This window comes from Coloeus monedula (assembly GCF_965178545.1).
Source record: "Coloeus monedula genome assembly, chromosome: Z".
Taxonomy (NCBI): domain Eukaryota; kingdom Metazoa; phylum Chordata; class Aves; order Passeriformes; family Corvidae; genus Coloeus; species Coloeus monedula.
In genome coordinates, this window is record NC_138822.1 from 68,582,309 (window position 1) to 68,599,223 (window position 16,915).

The 16,915-nt window shown below is 42.6% G+C and overlaps 1 protein-coding gene across 4 annotated transcripts; it reads left to right on the forward strand.

Annotated features, from left to right (window-relative positions):
• The first annotated feature begins 662 nt into the window (after window positions 1-662).
• Window positions 663-8,986, forward strand: MOCS2 (molybdenum cofactor synthesis 2). 4 transcript variants are annotated; one of them, XM_082301494.1, is made up of 6 exons: window positions 695-751; window positions 3,852-3,998; window positions 5,083-5,218; window positions 6,085-6,238; window positions 7,638-7,761; window positions 8,875-8,986. In XM_082301494.1, the coding sequence occupies exons 3-6, from the start codon at window positions 5,098-5,100 to the stop codon at window positions 8,941-8,943; spliced, it is 468 nt and encodes a 155-aa protein (XP_082157620.1). In that variant the 5' UTR covers window positions 695-751; window positions 3,852-3,998; window positions 5,083-5,097; the 3' UTR covers window positions 8,944-8,986. The 4 variants fall into 4 exon arrangements, with proteins under 4 accessions (XP_082157622.1, XP_082157621.1, XP_082157620.1 ...); XM_082301493.1 differs by lacking the exons at window positions 695-751; window positions 3,852-3,998 and adding an exon at window positions 4,591-4,730; XM_082301496.1 differs by lacking the exons at window positions 6,085-6,238; window positions 7,638-7,761; window positions 8,875-8,986 and adding an exon at window positions 1,104-1,225 and having other exon boundaries at window positions 663-751; window positions 5,083-5,214.
• The last annotated feature ends 7,929 nt before the right edge of the window (window positions 8,987-16,915 follow it).

Genomic DNA, 16,915 nt, shown 5'->3' on the forward strand with positions numbered 1-16,915 from the left:
GACACTGGCCTTTGGCAATATGATTTTCTGCACACTGGTAATAACTGTGGATTTGCCCTGGTTTGTCTGCCTGGAGGAGCTCCTCCATTACTGCTGTGAGGTTGAGTGTCACCAGACAAGCACTACAGAAACAACCCTCGCCACCCACAAGGAATCGCTGCACAGTTGTGAGCTGTGGAACAACTGCTGTAGGTCTCTCGGCAGCACTTTCTACACACACCATGCCACCCTTCCCTCCGGGTGAGAGCCAGCGTTTTCCCACCCTCTGTCCTTCCATGCTTAGCTACTGAAAGCAAAGGTGTAGTTGTCCATCCCGCGCTAAAACAGGCCCTAACCCTGAAGTACTGTGTCTTGCGACGGATCCGTGGCTTTTACACGCCAACTATACCTGTGCATTTAGTAGATGTTTAACACGTGCAAGGCTGTGGACGCGTAATGTTTGCGAACATCTGCAATCCCGATGCGCGCGGGGCTCCGAGTCCCCCTGAACTTCCGGCTTGTAAAAGTGCCGTTCCCAAAACCTCAACCTGAGTTTTGGGGCAAAGCCGCGGCCTCTCCCACCTTCGCCACCCACCCGTCCGGAAGAGGAGCCCGGGCTGCCCGGCCCGACAGCGCAAGCGGGGCCACCGCGCTCCCGGCCAGGCCGCAGGGGGCGGTCCGGGCCCGGCGCCGCTCGCCCGGGCGCAGGCGCCGCCGTGGGCCCGCGGCTGAAGGCAGCTTGCCCCGGGACGGCGGCTCCATGCGCTGCCAGGTAGGTGCAACCTGTCGGCGACCCTGCGGCCGGCCCTGCCGGAGGCTCCGCTGGTGCCGGGCAGTGCAGGGAGGCAGGGCTCCCGCTGTCCCTGGCCTCGGCGGGCAGCGGGAACGGCCTGGGCGGCGGGAGCGGGGCGCGGATCCGCGGTCACTCACCGCCCCCCGCCTTCTCCGTCTTTTCCCCGCTCTCCTGACAGCCGGGGCAGCAGATACGCGGCAGAACCGATCGGCTTCGAGAAAAGCCAGGGAAAGCTTTTCCTGGCACTCGCGTTCCGGTGGTGTGCTGGTATTTTGGGAGCAGTGTTTTGGGCAGGCCCCGCGCCCCTGAGCGCTGTTTGTTCCCCGGGCAGGTCTCGGTGCTGTATTTCGCCAGGAGTGCGGAGCTGGCGGGGCTGCGCTGCGAGACCCTCTCGGTGCCACGGGAGATCACCTCTCTGCAGCTCTGGGAGGAGATCGTCAAGGCTCACCCCAGGTATCCAGGAACTTACCCTTAGGGTGCGCAAAGAAGTGTGGTTGCCTTTTTTTTTTTTTTTTTAATACAAATTCGGCGTTTAGCATTGAGCTGGAACACATAGCAATACTTCGACAGCACAAAACCAGTGACGCTACCGCCTTCTTTTCGTAACCTGCACCAAGTGTTTTTTTTATTTTGCACAGCTGGAAATGTAGTAGCTTTATGTATACACAAGGAAAGCCCAGATCCAGTACATGTACGCAAAACTGGGCCTCAGAGATACAGGTGGCCCATTGTCCAGGAGGGCTGTGGTGTGGTAACCTGAAAGCTGTACTGTTATTAGCCTGTGGAGAAGGTGAGATGTCTCAAGGAGGGATCAAGCACAGCCAGGACAATAAATGAGAAATAAATTGTAATATGCAGGTGTTTTCAGTCTCTTAGGTTAGACATTCGGAAGAAGTTCTTCACTGAAAGGGTTCGTAGACATTGGAATGGATTGCCCAGGGAGGTGGTGGAGTCACTGTCCTTGTAGGTTTTTAACGAAGGACTGGGCTTAGTGCCATGATCTAGTTGACACAGTGGTGTTCAGTCTTAGGTTGAACTTGATGATCTCAGAGTGCTTTTCAAATTTAATTGATTCTATGATTAACTACTGTAAGCCATGGGTACGAGTTTATGGCACACCCTGGAAGGCAGGTCAGGAAGGGAATTGAAGCCCCCACAGGCTTCCATCCACTCAGCCCTGACACAGAAAATAAGTTCAGCCACTTCAAAGCTTTGAAAAAGACCCACACCACTGCTGGTTGCATTTCATGAGGAGTCTGGTCCTGAGAAAGCATTGTGTTTGCTGTAAGGGCCTCTACAGTACTGGTGCTCTTTGGGGGTGTCAACAGAAATGTCCCCTCTGTTTATGGCTGAGGGAAGATGCTCAGTCTTGTCAAGAACTAGTCTAATAGACAAAGGTGCAACACCATTTTGTAGGGATAGAAGGGGGTAAAAAAAAGTAAGGTATAAGAGAGGTTGTGGTCCTCAGGATTTAGTGCTCAGTGCTCTAGAATTTCCATAACTTTGGACTTACATGTCAAAGTCTTCCTTTAGGCACAACCTTGCTTTAGTAAAATACTCTCAACACTATGAAAGAAATGAGCTATTTAACAGTGGTATCTGTTTACAAGGGAGAAACTCTTTACAAAATGCTGGACCAGGGGCCTTTTTCTCACAGAGAGTTGAAATAAAGTGTGTTTGGGTGGGAGAGGCAGTAGGGAATGTGTGTATTTTACTTTGCAGCCTATTCCTCTGTGTCAAATGCAGCAGCATCATCGTTGGTCGTTTTGCCATAATTTGTCAACTTTGTCCTTTTATGAATGATGACTTGGGGCAGCACAATTTGCATTTGCAGTTACTTCACAGCGGCCTCCTTGAAAAATGCTTCTGTTCCTAGCTTTGCTGGAAAAGCTCAATATAATTGTAGGGCATTGACCACAGACTTCTATTCATATTGCTAATGGATATTCAAATTGCATCTTGAGCATACTTGACAGTGCTCTTCTGTTCCCCAACTAATTAGCTTGCAAGGGACTTCAATTAGAGCCCGTCCTTCTAATGGGCACTTCAGTTTCATGGTTATGTGCAGTTCTTTAGTGGCTTGCTTTGCTTTCATACAATTCCTCCCTTCAGTCTGTCCTCTGAATCAGTGCTACTGATTCAGAAGACAGACTGAACAGTGCTCAGCCTGTGCATTGACTACTTTTGTCTATCTGGCTGGTAGGAAATAAGATTATTTTTACTTCTACTCTTTTGGTATGCTTATTTGTTACTAGGCAATACAGCTGAGCTGGCTGTGCCGGATTTTGTAGTCTCAAACAAGAATTGTTATTATGCCTGCACCATCTGAAGTAAAATGCAATTCTTTTTTCTGATGTCTAACTGCTGTGGCCCTCATGCTTGCTGTGTAATTGCACTCCTGGAAATGACTCCCTGTCTCATAATATCCAGAGCTATGGACTCTCTCAGCAATATCTCACATAAAAAAATATGTAGAAGATCTGCCAGAAGACACATCACATTTACTCTCTTAGTTCTGTGGCCACTCCTTATGAATAGCAGATTTCAGACCCGTAAGTAAGTACAAAAGACCGAAAGCCTCATAAAGTCTGAGCACACACAAGAGCAACTCTTTGACCACTGAATCTTCATGAGATCTCATGAACAGCATACCACAATGCTTGGTGTGTAAGAAAATTACTCCAGTCCAGCCAGACTGCGTCAGGACAATATTTCCTTCTAATTCCAAATTGGATGGTTGCTGCCTCTTGAGTTACCAACTTCTTCATTGTAAGCTTCTGAAGTGGGTCTAGTATGCATTGGTTTGTTCTGACATAGGCCTATTACAAATTTCAATTCCTGATTTCTGAAAATCACACTGATCTTGTTTCTTCCTGGCCATTACAAGAAAATCCAAGATTAGGAGGTGGGTCTTTGTTGTATTTTTGACAATGTCTTGGAAGCAAAGTTGTGTAAGTCTCAGTGGTTTACCTCAGCTGCCCTAGACTGTGTACCAGTTTGCTGGTGATTTAATGACATCTCATGGTTAAATGCAAACATTGTTTGGAAACCTATTTATGCTCTTGCCAATCCCCCTCAGGCTTGCTGTCATCCGGGATCAAGTGGTTTTTGCTGTTCGGCAGGAGTACGTGCTTCTTGGAGATCAGCTCCTGGTCCTGCAGCCTGGAGACGAGGTGGCCATCATCCCACCAATTAGTGGAGGCTGAACCTGTGCAGGTTCTGTTAGGTAGGTGTCACTCATTGCCTAGTTTCCTGTGGTTTGTAATCCTGTGCTAAAATACCTCAGGAATTCTGTATGATGTTACAAGAACCTTTTCTTGTTTAGGTCCGGAGATGTGGCTGCAGTTCTCTCCCTCCACCCCAGTACTCTTTTGAGAGAACCCAGCTTGTATTTCAGTCTGGAGAGTGCAGTTGTGCTGAGCAGAAACTATAAGCCAGTGCCGCTGTAAATGATTAACATGTATTCAGTAAATGTAAGACATTTGGCAGAGAGGTCAGGCATTGCTTTGAATCTGGGTTTTAGGTCTTGTTACTCTTTCCTGGTTGTTTCTTCCTACCAATAGATACTTGGCTTGCCTAAGTAAGATAATAATGAAATATTTCCTGCCACTTTTTAACAGAAAGATAATAAGAAAAAATAATTTTCTGCTGCTTAGAAATTTTGTTAGTTTGTTGCTGTTAAAGCGGTGTCCTTAGAATAGCTTCATTTCTTTACCCGCTTTCAAGTGCCTGTCTGTCTATTCACTGGAGCTTGTTCCATTGCTGCTGATTAAAATACTTCTCATTCTTAGGTAATCTGATGACTGGTTTCTACTCAAAAAAGTGAGAAGTGTCTCCTGTGTGTCTGAAACAGACTGATAGTATCAGGTCCTGAATGTCCTGGAGAGCATACTCAGCTTTAGGATTAGAACTCCAATCACTGTTTATCAGAAATCTCTGTTATAAATTACTTGATTTGGTAAGTAGGAGGGACTGACAATATCACCACAGCTTTACCAGCAGCACACGGTGGTCTGTGCTGGTTGAACGTAGTGTTAAACCAGGGCATCAGGCTAGTAATAGTTTCATCCCACTGTATGAGACTTCCCTATCAGAAAGAAATATGGTATGCATTAAAACCAGGTCATTGCTTGTTATTTGCAGCTAATATTCTCTCAGTGAGACTGCTGAGAAGTGAATTTCACATGTAGGCTAGTCTCTTGGGCAAATAGATAGTGCCTGTGTTCTGCATAAATTGAAGCATCAGCACTGGATTAAAAGCAGTTGCCTGATGCTAGTATCTCCACGAACAACAGTCTGTTTGGTTTCAGTTTTTCTAGGGCGATATGGAAGAAAGTGAAGATGTGCCAAAAGATTTTATCAAGCTCAAGTCTGAAAAGCTCTCTGTAGATGAAGTGTCAGAGCTGGTCGTTTCACCATACTGTGGGGCAGTGTCTCTGTTCATTGGTGAGTTTCATATTTGTGAGCTAAGTCTGTGGGTATGTTAATAGTCTAACAAATGGAACCTAGGCTGTCCACATCCCAGACGTGTAGTTCTCAAATAAATCAATTCCTGGTCTGAACCCAGGAAGTTTTCTAGAAAACAGGTTCTGAATTGTTAGAGCAAGACCATGGCATAAATAGCTGCAGTGGGCTGAAGTGGTGAGAAGCTTTCTGGCTGGTATAGCTATCCTAGGACTGAACAGAACCTCAGCTCTGGAGTAGAGAACTGCTTGGGAGTTGTTCTCCTGTCCCCTGGGATAGAACTTGTTCAAGGTGGGAAATGGAATATTGTGGCTATGCCAGCCTCATGTCCACACCTGTATGTGAGGTCCTGCAACTCAGGTCTTAGTTGAAAGTGAAGCACTCTTCTACTAATGGGCTGGTGAAGGTAAGGCTGGTAACTCTGTCCTGTGCTTAATGCACGTGGCACACATATGAAACCCCTTTGTGCTTAAACCTTAGTGCTACTAGGCTCCTAAGTGCTGGACATTTAAACATTGCATGGGCAAATGCCACGTAACTTAGCAGTTACTGCAGAAGATGTCCCAGCCTTGGGCGTTACGGGCTGCAGACCTATATAATGTGTGAACTAAACTCTTCCTTTTTTAGTAAAGATTTATCTTGTTCAAATAATGTCATTATGCAGCCATGATTAGGGGAGGTTGTTTATATTTTCACAGTGCTGACCTTGACCATAGCAGGAGATCCTGGATCTTACTCCATATTAATATAGTATATATTGTTATGCAGTAAATGCATAATAGGTATTATAAGGATACAATATGTATTATTTACTCAGTGCTTTTAGTTGATAAATCACTTTTGTTTAGGTACTACAAGAAATAATTTTGAAGGAAAAAAAGTGATCCACTTAGAATATGACGCATATACTTCAATGGCAGAGACTGAAATAAAGAAAATCTGCAGAGATGTTAGACAGAAATGGCCTTCAGTCAAACATATTGCAGTGCACCATAGACTTGGGTATGTATGTCCAGACCCCATTCTTCTGCAACTGGAGTATTAATCCTTGTCTGATGCATGGCTATGCTTACGTAGTTGCAGAACCTGCAGGAGTGTTTAGAAACCATAGTGCAGCAAAGCTGGCTGCAGGATCAAGCTCTTGCTCTGAAGCTAAGTTTCAAAAATTTTATTTTCAAAACTGTGTTTATTGGTAGGGTTTGCTGGAGTCCACGCTTAGCCTGGCAGGATCTTTGATGCTGGTATGATGTTTTGAAAGTGGGAAGATATTTCACTCCAGGGAAGTGGAGGCTGTTGGTTTGTTTTGTTCTTTATTTTTAAAAGGTCTGAAGCTGGCAGCACTTTCTTTTTTCCTTCTTTCTCCTGTTGAGAGGCTGCAGAATGTGCTTATTGTCAGATTTAAGTCTATTTATGCTATAAAAAGTCTGAAAACTTGGGATATGGGGCATAGTAATTGCCAGCCATGCTTGTGGGAGAACCTCCTGTTGTTCCTTGTGTCTTGGATAAGCATTTTCCTTTAGATTCAAAACATGGAATACTAGTGTCTGACGTATTCTTGGGTCTTCCCTGTTCGGGGAAGATTTCTTGCTGAAACTAGCAGGATTTGCAGAAATCCTGAAGGAACTTAGGATGTAATTGCAAAGGGTAAGTAAGATACTAGGTCTGAGGGGTAGTTTCCCTAGATTTCCTCTACAGTCAACAGAGAGGGTGGCTGTCTTGAGGGCAGCTCAAAGCATTTAAGCTGAGATTTCTTCCTATGGACTGTGCTGGAGAAGTCTTACTATTCAGGGAGGACTGGGAGGAAGATTTTGGGAATACTTCAATTGTGAGAAGGAACACAAAACCTTGTGCTTCTGTTAAGTTTGTAACACAACACACCAAGTAGGAAACTTCAGAATGTAAAATCAGGATTCATCAAAAATTGGGTTTCATTGCAAAATCTGCATAGTGTGAGGCGCTTAATTTCTTCTTTCACAAATTCTTATGCAAACTGAGATGATTTCTTAGGTTTTCAGATAAGAACTGGCTGTTCTAGCTTGTTATTGTTCAGTATTAAGCCAGTTTCCACTGAGTTTCCTATGTATTGTTACAAGTTAACAACTTCCCCCTCTTAATTCCATAGGCTTAATTTAAAAAAAAGGAAGAATGGAAGAAAAAAGCCTACGTCTGGTGGGTTTATTTATTCTAAAGTGTGGAATTCTAACATCTGGTACTGCTTTTAGTTGTGGTTTTTTTTCTTTTAAAAAGTGTATAATCTTTTGGATGTGGTTTGACACTTGCTTCATATGAATGAGTCAGGAGAGCATGTGACCACAATACTGAAGTGACATGGCTACAACTTTTGGATACTCTTGATGTTAAGTGTTAGCTAAAGCTGCTGTTGTTCCTCTTCTCTCCCTAGTGTGGTTCCAATAACTGAAGCAAGTGTAATTATTGCAGTCTCCTCTCCACACAGAGCAGAATCCCTTGAAGCTGTAATGTACTGCATCAATACCTTAAAAGCATCTGTCCCAATATGGAAAAAGGTATGTCTGTGGACAAATTCAAATTTAGGCATGTGCTAGTCTTAGATGTCTGGGCTGCCTTAGAAGCATTACAGGCAGCTGCTCCAGATGGGCTGTCAGTGTCTAGCACCAGTGAGTTCCCTCTAATGCAGCCAGGCCCGTATGTGACAGGTATAGTATCTGGAGGATTCTCCTGTACCTGTACCATCCAGCTCCACTTTATTTTGAAGTCATCCTGGGGTCAAAGTGAAGAAGGCCTGCGTTCTCCTCTTTTGAGTAGCAAAACTCCGTTCTGCACTGGCCTGTGCAAGAACTTTTGAGTCAGCTTTGCTTTGGACAGCATTGCAGTTTGCAAGTAAAAGGAGCATTTCTTGCCTTTCTCTTTTCTGCTCATTGCTGTGGTCATGAGAAGGCACAAAGCATTAAGCAACAGCACACAATGAAGGGATGAGCAGAAGTCCCAAAGCTAATATAGGCACACAACAGTGTGTAGAGAAACCAGCCCAGGTCTAGAAAGAGCCTCATTGTATAACCACAGTGATGCATGCAAGTAATGAGCATTATCTCTGCCTTCTCTCCCTGGCAGAACTTGGCATGGGGTTAACATTGATATTCTTCGCTCTACACTTTTCTGATGCCTACTTGAGGAGACTGAAATTCTCTCAGAATGAATAGTCAGGGACTCTGAATTTGCTGCTTAGGACTGGACTGCAGCTGGGTCATCCAGTCTGTCCTTAGGATCTGATAGTAATGTATTTAGTGTATTAATGTAATTTTTTTAATATTGACATTTTGTTACATCTAAATACTCTTCTCAAAATGATGGTACAGTAGGCTAATGTGGCAGTATGAATGCTGTGTATTCTACAGTTTTTATGTAATTTCTTCTAGATCTCTTTGTTCAATTGACTTCAGTATAGGTGGGCCCTTTTAAATTAAGTGGGGATCAGCCCAAGGTTCAGCCAAGTTCATATGTTCTGAGGGTGCTGCCCTCTCTTCTGCTTGCCAGGCAAGTGCTGTGCAGTGCCATTGTGATCAGTAAATAATAGTGGAATGGCTGTTGAGTTATTTGGCCTGGTTTGTGGCTGTATGTAGCAGACTCACAATATTTCTCATTCTTTGTTTATGTTACAGGAGATTTATGAGGATGAATATTCTTGGAAAGAAAACAAGGAATGCTTTTGGGCAAATTCAGAAAAATAATTGTACTCTTTCAAAAATAAAGTGTTACTCTTCCTGATGAGCATATTTACTTATGAATTCTTACAGAGTATCTCTATGTTTCTAAACAGTTCTTGTAGCTGTTTCAATCTCAATCATGTAGTTTGGACTGAGTGAAAAGGATGAGGATTAATTAGGGGTTTTAGGTGTTCTTAACTCTGCTTTGGAATTGCTTTTTTTGTGCATTTTAACATGGAGTGAGTTTTTAAAAGCATCTTCCCTAAAATTCTTGGTTGCAAGGTGTTTAGACTACTCTTTGATAAATACTGTTTTAATGCTTTTACCTTGGTAGTTGGTGTTCTCTGTCTGCATGGGAGGTTACCCCAGGACAATTGCATTTTTTTTTAATCTTAAAGAAGGTTTCAGAGAGGTTTAATTTTATATGACTGCAGACTTAGTTTGCAGGCTTTATGCTATTTTGACATTCTTGTAACATGAAAGCTACTTGAAGTAGATGAACTATTTTAGTACAGACAGAGAAGAAAATACAAATTATACCCCAGAGTTATTAACTTTTTAGTAGTGGTTATGTTCCAGTACCTCTGTTTCACAGAAACATTTTTACTGTGCAGCTGGTATTACAAAATAATTGCATTAAAAAAATATGGATAGAGGTTGATTCAAAGTTAAATCTAGTACTCTACCAGCAAAAGACTTGCATTAGGAATAACATGCCAACCTGTAACTACTTAATGATGTCTAGACAAAATTTTGAAGGTGACTTTTTGGTTGTGTAATTGTATGGTGCTGCAGGAAAAAAACCCAAATCAGCTATTATTACAAATACACAACTATAATGTAATTAGGTTTAGTAATTGGACTTCATATATGTTAGGATTAAAATTCATCAAATGGAATAATTTTTCGAAGAAAAGGGAGTTTATTGAACTTACTGCAATTCATATATGCATTTATATTCATGTTTAAGATTTAATTTTAATACAGTTTTTCTCTTGTTGCTGTTTTAAAAACTCGTTAAATGAACTGACATAATATGCCTGGGCTTCACTGGAGATAATGGGTTACCTATCTGAGTAAGGTCATTTTATTTGTTATTCCACTGTGCCATGATAGTATTTAGATAGTAAGAGTTCAAGGCCCCATTGTGTATGGCATTTCTACTAATTCTGAGAGGCAGTTTTATCTAGTCATCATTATCAGTGTAGACAAGGAAGGTACAAGGGAAGGGAAGTAAGATAAAGCAAAATGATTTGCTCAGTTGCTCATATATATGTTCCTGTATCGTATATAGTTATTTATAATCCAGGTGCAAGGTCATGCTCCTGAGTCAGGGCAATCCCAAGCACAAGTACAGGCTGGAGGGAGAATGGATCAAGACTAGCCCTGGGGAGAAACATTTGAGGGTGTTCGTGAACAAAAATCTCAATATGAGCTGGCAGTGCGCACTTGCAGCCCAGAAAGCTGGCTGTGTCCTGGGCTGTATCAAAAGCAGGACAAAGGGTTTGATTCTGCCCCTCTACTGTGCCTTCAGGAGACCCCACCTGGAGCACTGCATCTGGCTCTGGAGCGCCCAACACAAGAAGGATGTAGATTTGTTGGGAGTGAGTCCAGAGGAGAGCCACTAAGTTGATCAGAGGACTAGAACACCTCTCCTATGAAGACAGGCTGAAAGCTGGGGTTGTTCAGCTTGCAGAAGGCTCCAGGGACACCTTGCATCACCTTTCAGTACCTAAAGGGGGCTTACAAGAAGTTTGGAGGGGGAATTTTCACAACAGCATGTAGTGATAGGATGTGGGGGGATGGCCTTACACTAAGTGAGGGTAGGTTTACATCAGATATTAAGAAGAAACTCTTTACTGTGAGGGTGATGAGATACTGGAACAGATTGCCCGGAGAAACTGTGGATGCCCCATCCCTGGAAATGTTCAAGGCCAGGCTGGACGGAGCTCTGAGTAACCTGGTCTGGTGGCAGGTGTCCCAGCCTGTAGAAGGATGGTTGCAACTAGATGATCTGTAATGTCCCTTCCAATCCAAACCAGACTTTTATTCTGTAATCATTGTATCACGCACTAGTGAAGCCTCAGCTGTATATTCCATTTTATTGTGTCTGCAGCAAAAATCTACTAACAACTGCTAACTGCACAAAGTAAAATGAGGAAAGTAGGTGGTGACCTTTTTCCCCCCAGGATTTTAATCACTTTTAATACTTAGTTACTGTGTCTTAGATACTGTACTGAATTAAGTAAATTGTAATGAAACATACAGCTTCAGGCAGAAACATAGTTAATCTGGGCTTCTTAACTTACTGATGCACTTCCTCAGTGGAAGTCAGTCTTTCCTCTGCAGAACAGCAGCTGCTCATTGTGTGCTTACAGATACGCACCCTACAAACCACGTGGGCCCTGTTAGCTAGGCCGAGCTGGTCAAGTTGAAGACTGAGTTTTCCTTTGTTTCGGAGGTTGGAAAGAAGCCCTCTGCTGTTTGAATGTCATTTTTAATGAGAATTGTACAGAATCCTCAGCACAATCACTTCCTCTGTGAAATAATTATTTTTCTCTTTAGAAGAGAAAGAAATACATTAACTTCTTTGTATTTGGTGTTCATTTTTCCATGTTCATATTTGCTGTTACCATGCAACTAATCAGTGTATTAATTTCACAAAAACAAATGTTTAGCTTGTCTTTCAGTGGATGGTTTATGAATGAAGTAAAAGTTATGCACTGCTTGGATACTAGTGCTGTGCTCTGATACAGAAAAACATGGTGTTTAGAACAGTTAAATTCTACTTGGGACCCCACAATCAGGGGCAATTCCTGAGTTGCAGTAGTGTCTCTTTAGGGCCTTTCTAGCACTGCAGTCTCGTGGAAGATTTCTCCAGGGTGACCTTAAGTGCACCTTCCCCATCAGTAATGCAGCTGGGAAGGATGGTGCAGAAAAGAAGAGAGAATAATTGTGTACTTCCCCACAGTGACCAGGAACAATGAATGGAAGAGATGTTGTACTGAGTCACAGCTGAGTGTTACAATGTGTGTATGCTGCCATGGTAAAAACAATGAAATGTCATTTTGTGTCCCTAGCTGTGCATGAGGCAAGTTCTGCTTTGTTCTGGAACAATGATATATCAGTCTTGTGTAACTTTGGGTTCTTCAGCTGGCATGTAAAAGCGAAATGCAAATGTCTCTGGGAGGGATGGTGTGCTAATTAGAGGTAAAATGTATCTCACTGAAAAAAGTCCATGCTCTGAACTCAGTGTTCTGTCTCCCTCTGTAGGACTACCCCTCTCTGCTAGGGCAGTGTTATCATAAGAGGGCAGATTACTGTGTTCTAAGATAAATGCCAAAGGCTGTGTCTGGAGTGACTTAGAAGTGTTTCCAAATTGCCAGGCCAGGGGATGAATCCCAGCTGTGGCTCACTGTGTGTTAGGAAAAGATGTGGCTGTGTATGTCCTGCTGTCCCTCACATGGAGAGCTACAGTGCTGGATGAGGGCTACTCTGTGTTATGGTGAGGTCCATTGAGTGGGATGATAGACAGCTGCAGATCTGCCTATCTACAAGGAAGTCCCAGCTTTCTGGAATGAGTCCAGCTGTTTCTCTGCCTTGTCGATAGGGAAGGGTAATCCCACCTCTCCATGAGATCAACTGTGTCGAGTTGGTGGCTCTGGTATAGAGGGATGTTCCTAGAAACAAATGCTGCAGACCCAGAGGGTCACCATGTGATTCCTGTAGAGATCTGCCAGATGAGGGCTGTCTGCGGAAGGGGAGTGCATGTCTTCAGGGTGATAATTTGTCCTTCTGAAAAGATGTCTTAGTCTTGGCTGGCAAAATTTGAATACACTGATCTACCCCTGTTGTCTGGCTGAACATCCGTATACCAGCACTGATTGATTTTAAGAGTTTGCTTTCCTGATTTTGAGCATTGTGCTCTGTTCTCAAGAGAAGCTCAGCCTGATGTGCATGATGAAAACAGTAACTGATGGATTGTCGTGGAAAAACGGGGCGGGGGAGGAAGAGGGTTGTGTTATAAGGCGCCTACCCAGGAGATGGCAGCCGAGAGATGGCTGAGCGGGACGAGCGGCTCCTGGCCCACTCAGGTGCTGGCCGTGCTGGGAAATACAGGCCCTTGCGTCGGCTGTCGCTCATGAAAAGTGCCACTGTTGCAGTCAAGAATGAAACCTTTAGATTGTTAGACTTTGAACTAGATTTTTGACCTTTCTCTCAGCTCACTTTATGCACAGCTGTTCCAAGAAAGTTGTAGTTTTATAGAGTAGCACATTCATTTATTGCTTCAGAAGCATTTAAAAGAAAGAACTGCTAAATCTAATTATTAACAAATTTTATGTAAAAGCAGGCAGTGCTGCCCTTTCCCTGTTAAAATGATGTGAAAAATAGTCTTGAGCATTAAATGCCATTCAGTACCATTAAGTGTACTGAAGTAGAGGTGACTGAAGAGGGTTCAGAATAGGCTGATGACTATAAATTACCAGTTCCTTTGAGTACCTTAGGCCTGTTTTTTGAAAAACAAACACACCATAAAATTTGATTTTATCAAGTGTTACAAAAATTAGCATCCTGATGTATCTTTATAGCAGTTCTTTTTATAAAAGTTCCATTTTGACTATTTTAAGAGGCAAGTACATTTTTAAAACTGCGAGCATACCAAAGCCTGTGATTGCATACAAGTAATTGACCAATTAACTCGGAACAGAAAGGTTGACTTAAAATATAGGACTCAACTTTTCTGAAGCTGTGAAAATGTACACTTATTTACTTTCAAAGACAATAAAAAATTGAGGCAGTTAGCTATAGATTTTGAGATGCATTTTCATACCTTCGTTTTTTTTGGTCTTTAATTTGCAAGCTTTTGTTGTAATTCAATTTTGGATGTGATTTAACCCCAGTCAGCAACTCAGCCCCACCCAGCCACTCACTTACTCTGCCACTCATGGAATGGGGGAGAGAATAGGAAGAGTAAAATTGAGAAGTCTCATGGGTTGAGATGAAGACAGGTTAATAGGAAAAGTAAAAACTGCTCATGCAAGCAAAGCAAAACAAGGAATGCATTCACCACTTCCCATCAGCAGGCAGGTTGAGTCATCCCCAGGAAAGCAGAACTCCATTGCATGTAACAGTGTCTTGGGAAGACAAACACCAAACACTTCGAATACCTGTTGTGGGCAGCTGTCGCAGCTCTGTCGCTTCCCACCTTCCTGTGCCCCCCAGCCTCCTCTCTGGTGAGGTGGGGTGAAGAGCAGAAAAGGCCTTGAACCTGTGAGCATTGCTTAGTGACAGGTAAAAGATCCCTGTGTTATCAACAGTTTCCAGCACAAATTCAAAACACAGCCCCATGCTAGGTACTGTCAAGAAATGTACCTCTACTCCAGTCAAAACCAGCACATGCATACGTCAGTGTGTAAGGAATCTGGCTTTTAATTCTGCAAAACACTGAGACTTGGTGAAAGACAGAGTTTTGTGCCTTAAGATTAGGTTCATCTAGTATTATGTAAGTGTTAAAACTGGTAGCCTACCTAAATGTTTATGTACCACTGCTAAAAAAAGTATGGATGAGTTGAAAGTGGAAATAAAAAGCTCTGTGAAAGCGTGTAGTTTTCAGGTGGTAATTTTTGACAATATTGTCTTCTTGTCTTTCTACTCATAGCCAAGTTCCTCCTCTCTTCCCTTGCCACATTTTTCCCATTGAAAAGTTGAATTCAGCTTTTCTGACATATGGTGGGGTGTAGCCAGAGCCAGAATCACAACACACTACTGCTGACCAGTTCTGTAAATAGATAAAGTGCAGAGACTTTATCTATTTACAGAACAGATATGTGTGTGTAATTTTAGATACCAGTGATGATAACCCCATATTTATAGGATGGCCTGGCCATGGTAATGTGGTAACACCATCTATTCAGCTAGAGCTTTCCAAATATTTTACTCTAATGTGAATTGGGTTATACTACAGTACAGCTTACTGGTAGTGTTACACTCCTGACTGTGATCTACAAGTCTTCAAGTGCAGTTTCTTTGTATACCTAGCAGAGTCATTCCTGTAGGGTTCTTACTGTGTGCTACTGGAACAAAGCCATATTTGCCCCCTTTTATGCAGTGCTTTTTCAGTCGCACTGCTTCTCTTTAGGGTGCTGTTTAAAAACAAATGAGTCTGCGTTCAGCAGTAGTCTTGGGTTTTATTGCAGTAATGCTGTTAGGCCCTCTGACAGGCCACCACAGTGATACAGTCCCTGCTCCCATAGAGCTTACATGCTAGCTTTTAGAAGTCAACTTTATTATAAATTCTCTTGTACATCCCAAATTTATACATAGGCTCATATGAAACCAACTCTGATTTTGGACTTGATTCTAGTACTTCAGGAAATCAGCAGCTAGATTTCAAGACCAGAATCAGATGTAATGAGTTTGCTGAAGGTATTGCTGGCTTTTCTTGCTGCCAGCACAAACAGAAGTACATGCTGAAGCTCAAAATTTCAGGATATTTAAAACATGCTGCTTTAAAAAAGTAAATTAAAAAAAACCAAAACAACAAAACCCTTGCACACAATACAAAATATACATAATATTTCCAGTATTATTTGCGGCTGTGCCAACTTAAAAGTGCAATAGACTCACCCATTACAAAAACTGAATTAACCTTTTAAGTATTAATTGTAAAAGAAAAAGAAACTAGTAACTTGAAGTGGTTAGGATACAAAAACCTTACCCATTGCTATGTCTCCCCTTTTTTTTGGAAAAGCAGTATTGTGTCCAGGCTAGGAAGGAGAATCCTGCTGCCCATGTCAAAATACAACCCAGTGAAGTCTAGTGAATTGAATCATTGCTACCTGATTGATAAACTGTTAAATCCCCAAAGAAGTTGCATATTAGATATTGATTGACCTGTACCTTCCACCAAAGGTGGAAGAAGGAAATCTGGGTGAATGCCTGAATTGCCCTTGCTGGCAGCACCAAAAATCAAAGATTCTACCATCTGGTGTATTGTGAAATTCCCCCTCTGCTCTGGAGCGCATGACCGTGATTATGTAGGAGCTTCCCACATACATGGCTGTAGGGGTTATTTTTTTCTGCACAAGTTTATATAAGAATTGAGGCAGACAAATTTTTTATCTTTACTTTCAGAGCATTTGCCCTCAAAGTTTATAATTACAAGTCAGGAGCTTATTCTTTAGGTTTAGGAAATTGCTATTCTTCCCCCCCCCCCCCCCCCCCCCCCCCCCCCCCTTTTTAAATAGTTGTTTTGGTCACAGACTTAGTTGATGGCAAGAGTCTTTTTTCAGAATTTAAAAAAAAACCCCAAACATCCCAAAACATAACATTTCATAGATACAAAATAAATTCAAAACACATATAAAACTACACTGAGCAGCTGTTGCTGCAAATGAAGCTGTTATTTGCCAAAGAGATGGTTGGCTTTTGACTGATTACCTATTAAAAAAGTAAAACTTTCAAACGTGCTCAAGCCTAGTCCCTCAGAAAATAATGGGAAAGTGCCTAAGCATAATTACAATCCAGCTTTGGGGGAAAGAAGACATGACTTTGTGTTCTCAGTCAGGCACATTTGCATGTTTTACTCTTCAAGTAAATCACCTCAAGTTGGAAACAATCTCATTTGCATGGCAGCATACATAAGAAAGACACACATCTTCTCTCACAATCAATTGTAAGTGTAACTGCCAGCCGTGAGAGAGAAAGGCAGCCAAAAGGCCAATTCCCCTGACTGTTACCAGTCTTACTGCGTGGGCCTTTGCAAGACTGAGCTTTCATTATAACCAGGCAGCGTAACAGCAAGTGAAAAACTTGAGGTGCATAACCAACACAAAGTCACTCAAGTGTTGTGCTTAGAGCTCCTTCCAGAGTACTACAGTACTTCACTGTATAAAACATAAGTTCACTTCATCAAGACATGAACAGGTGGAACCAAAAAAAAATGTGACAGGTAAGGAGGTTGTACTGAACTTTGGTCTTCTGGAGGGCACTGAGA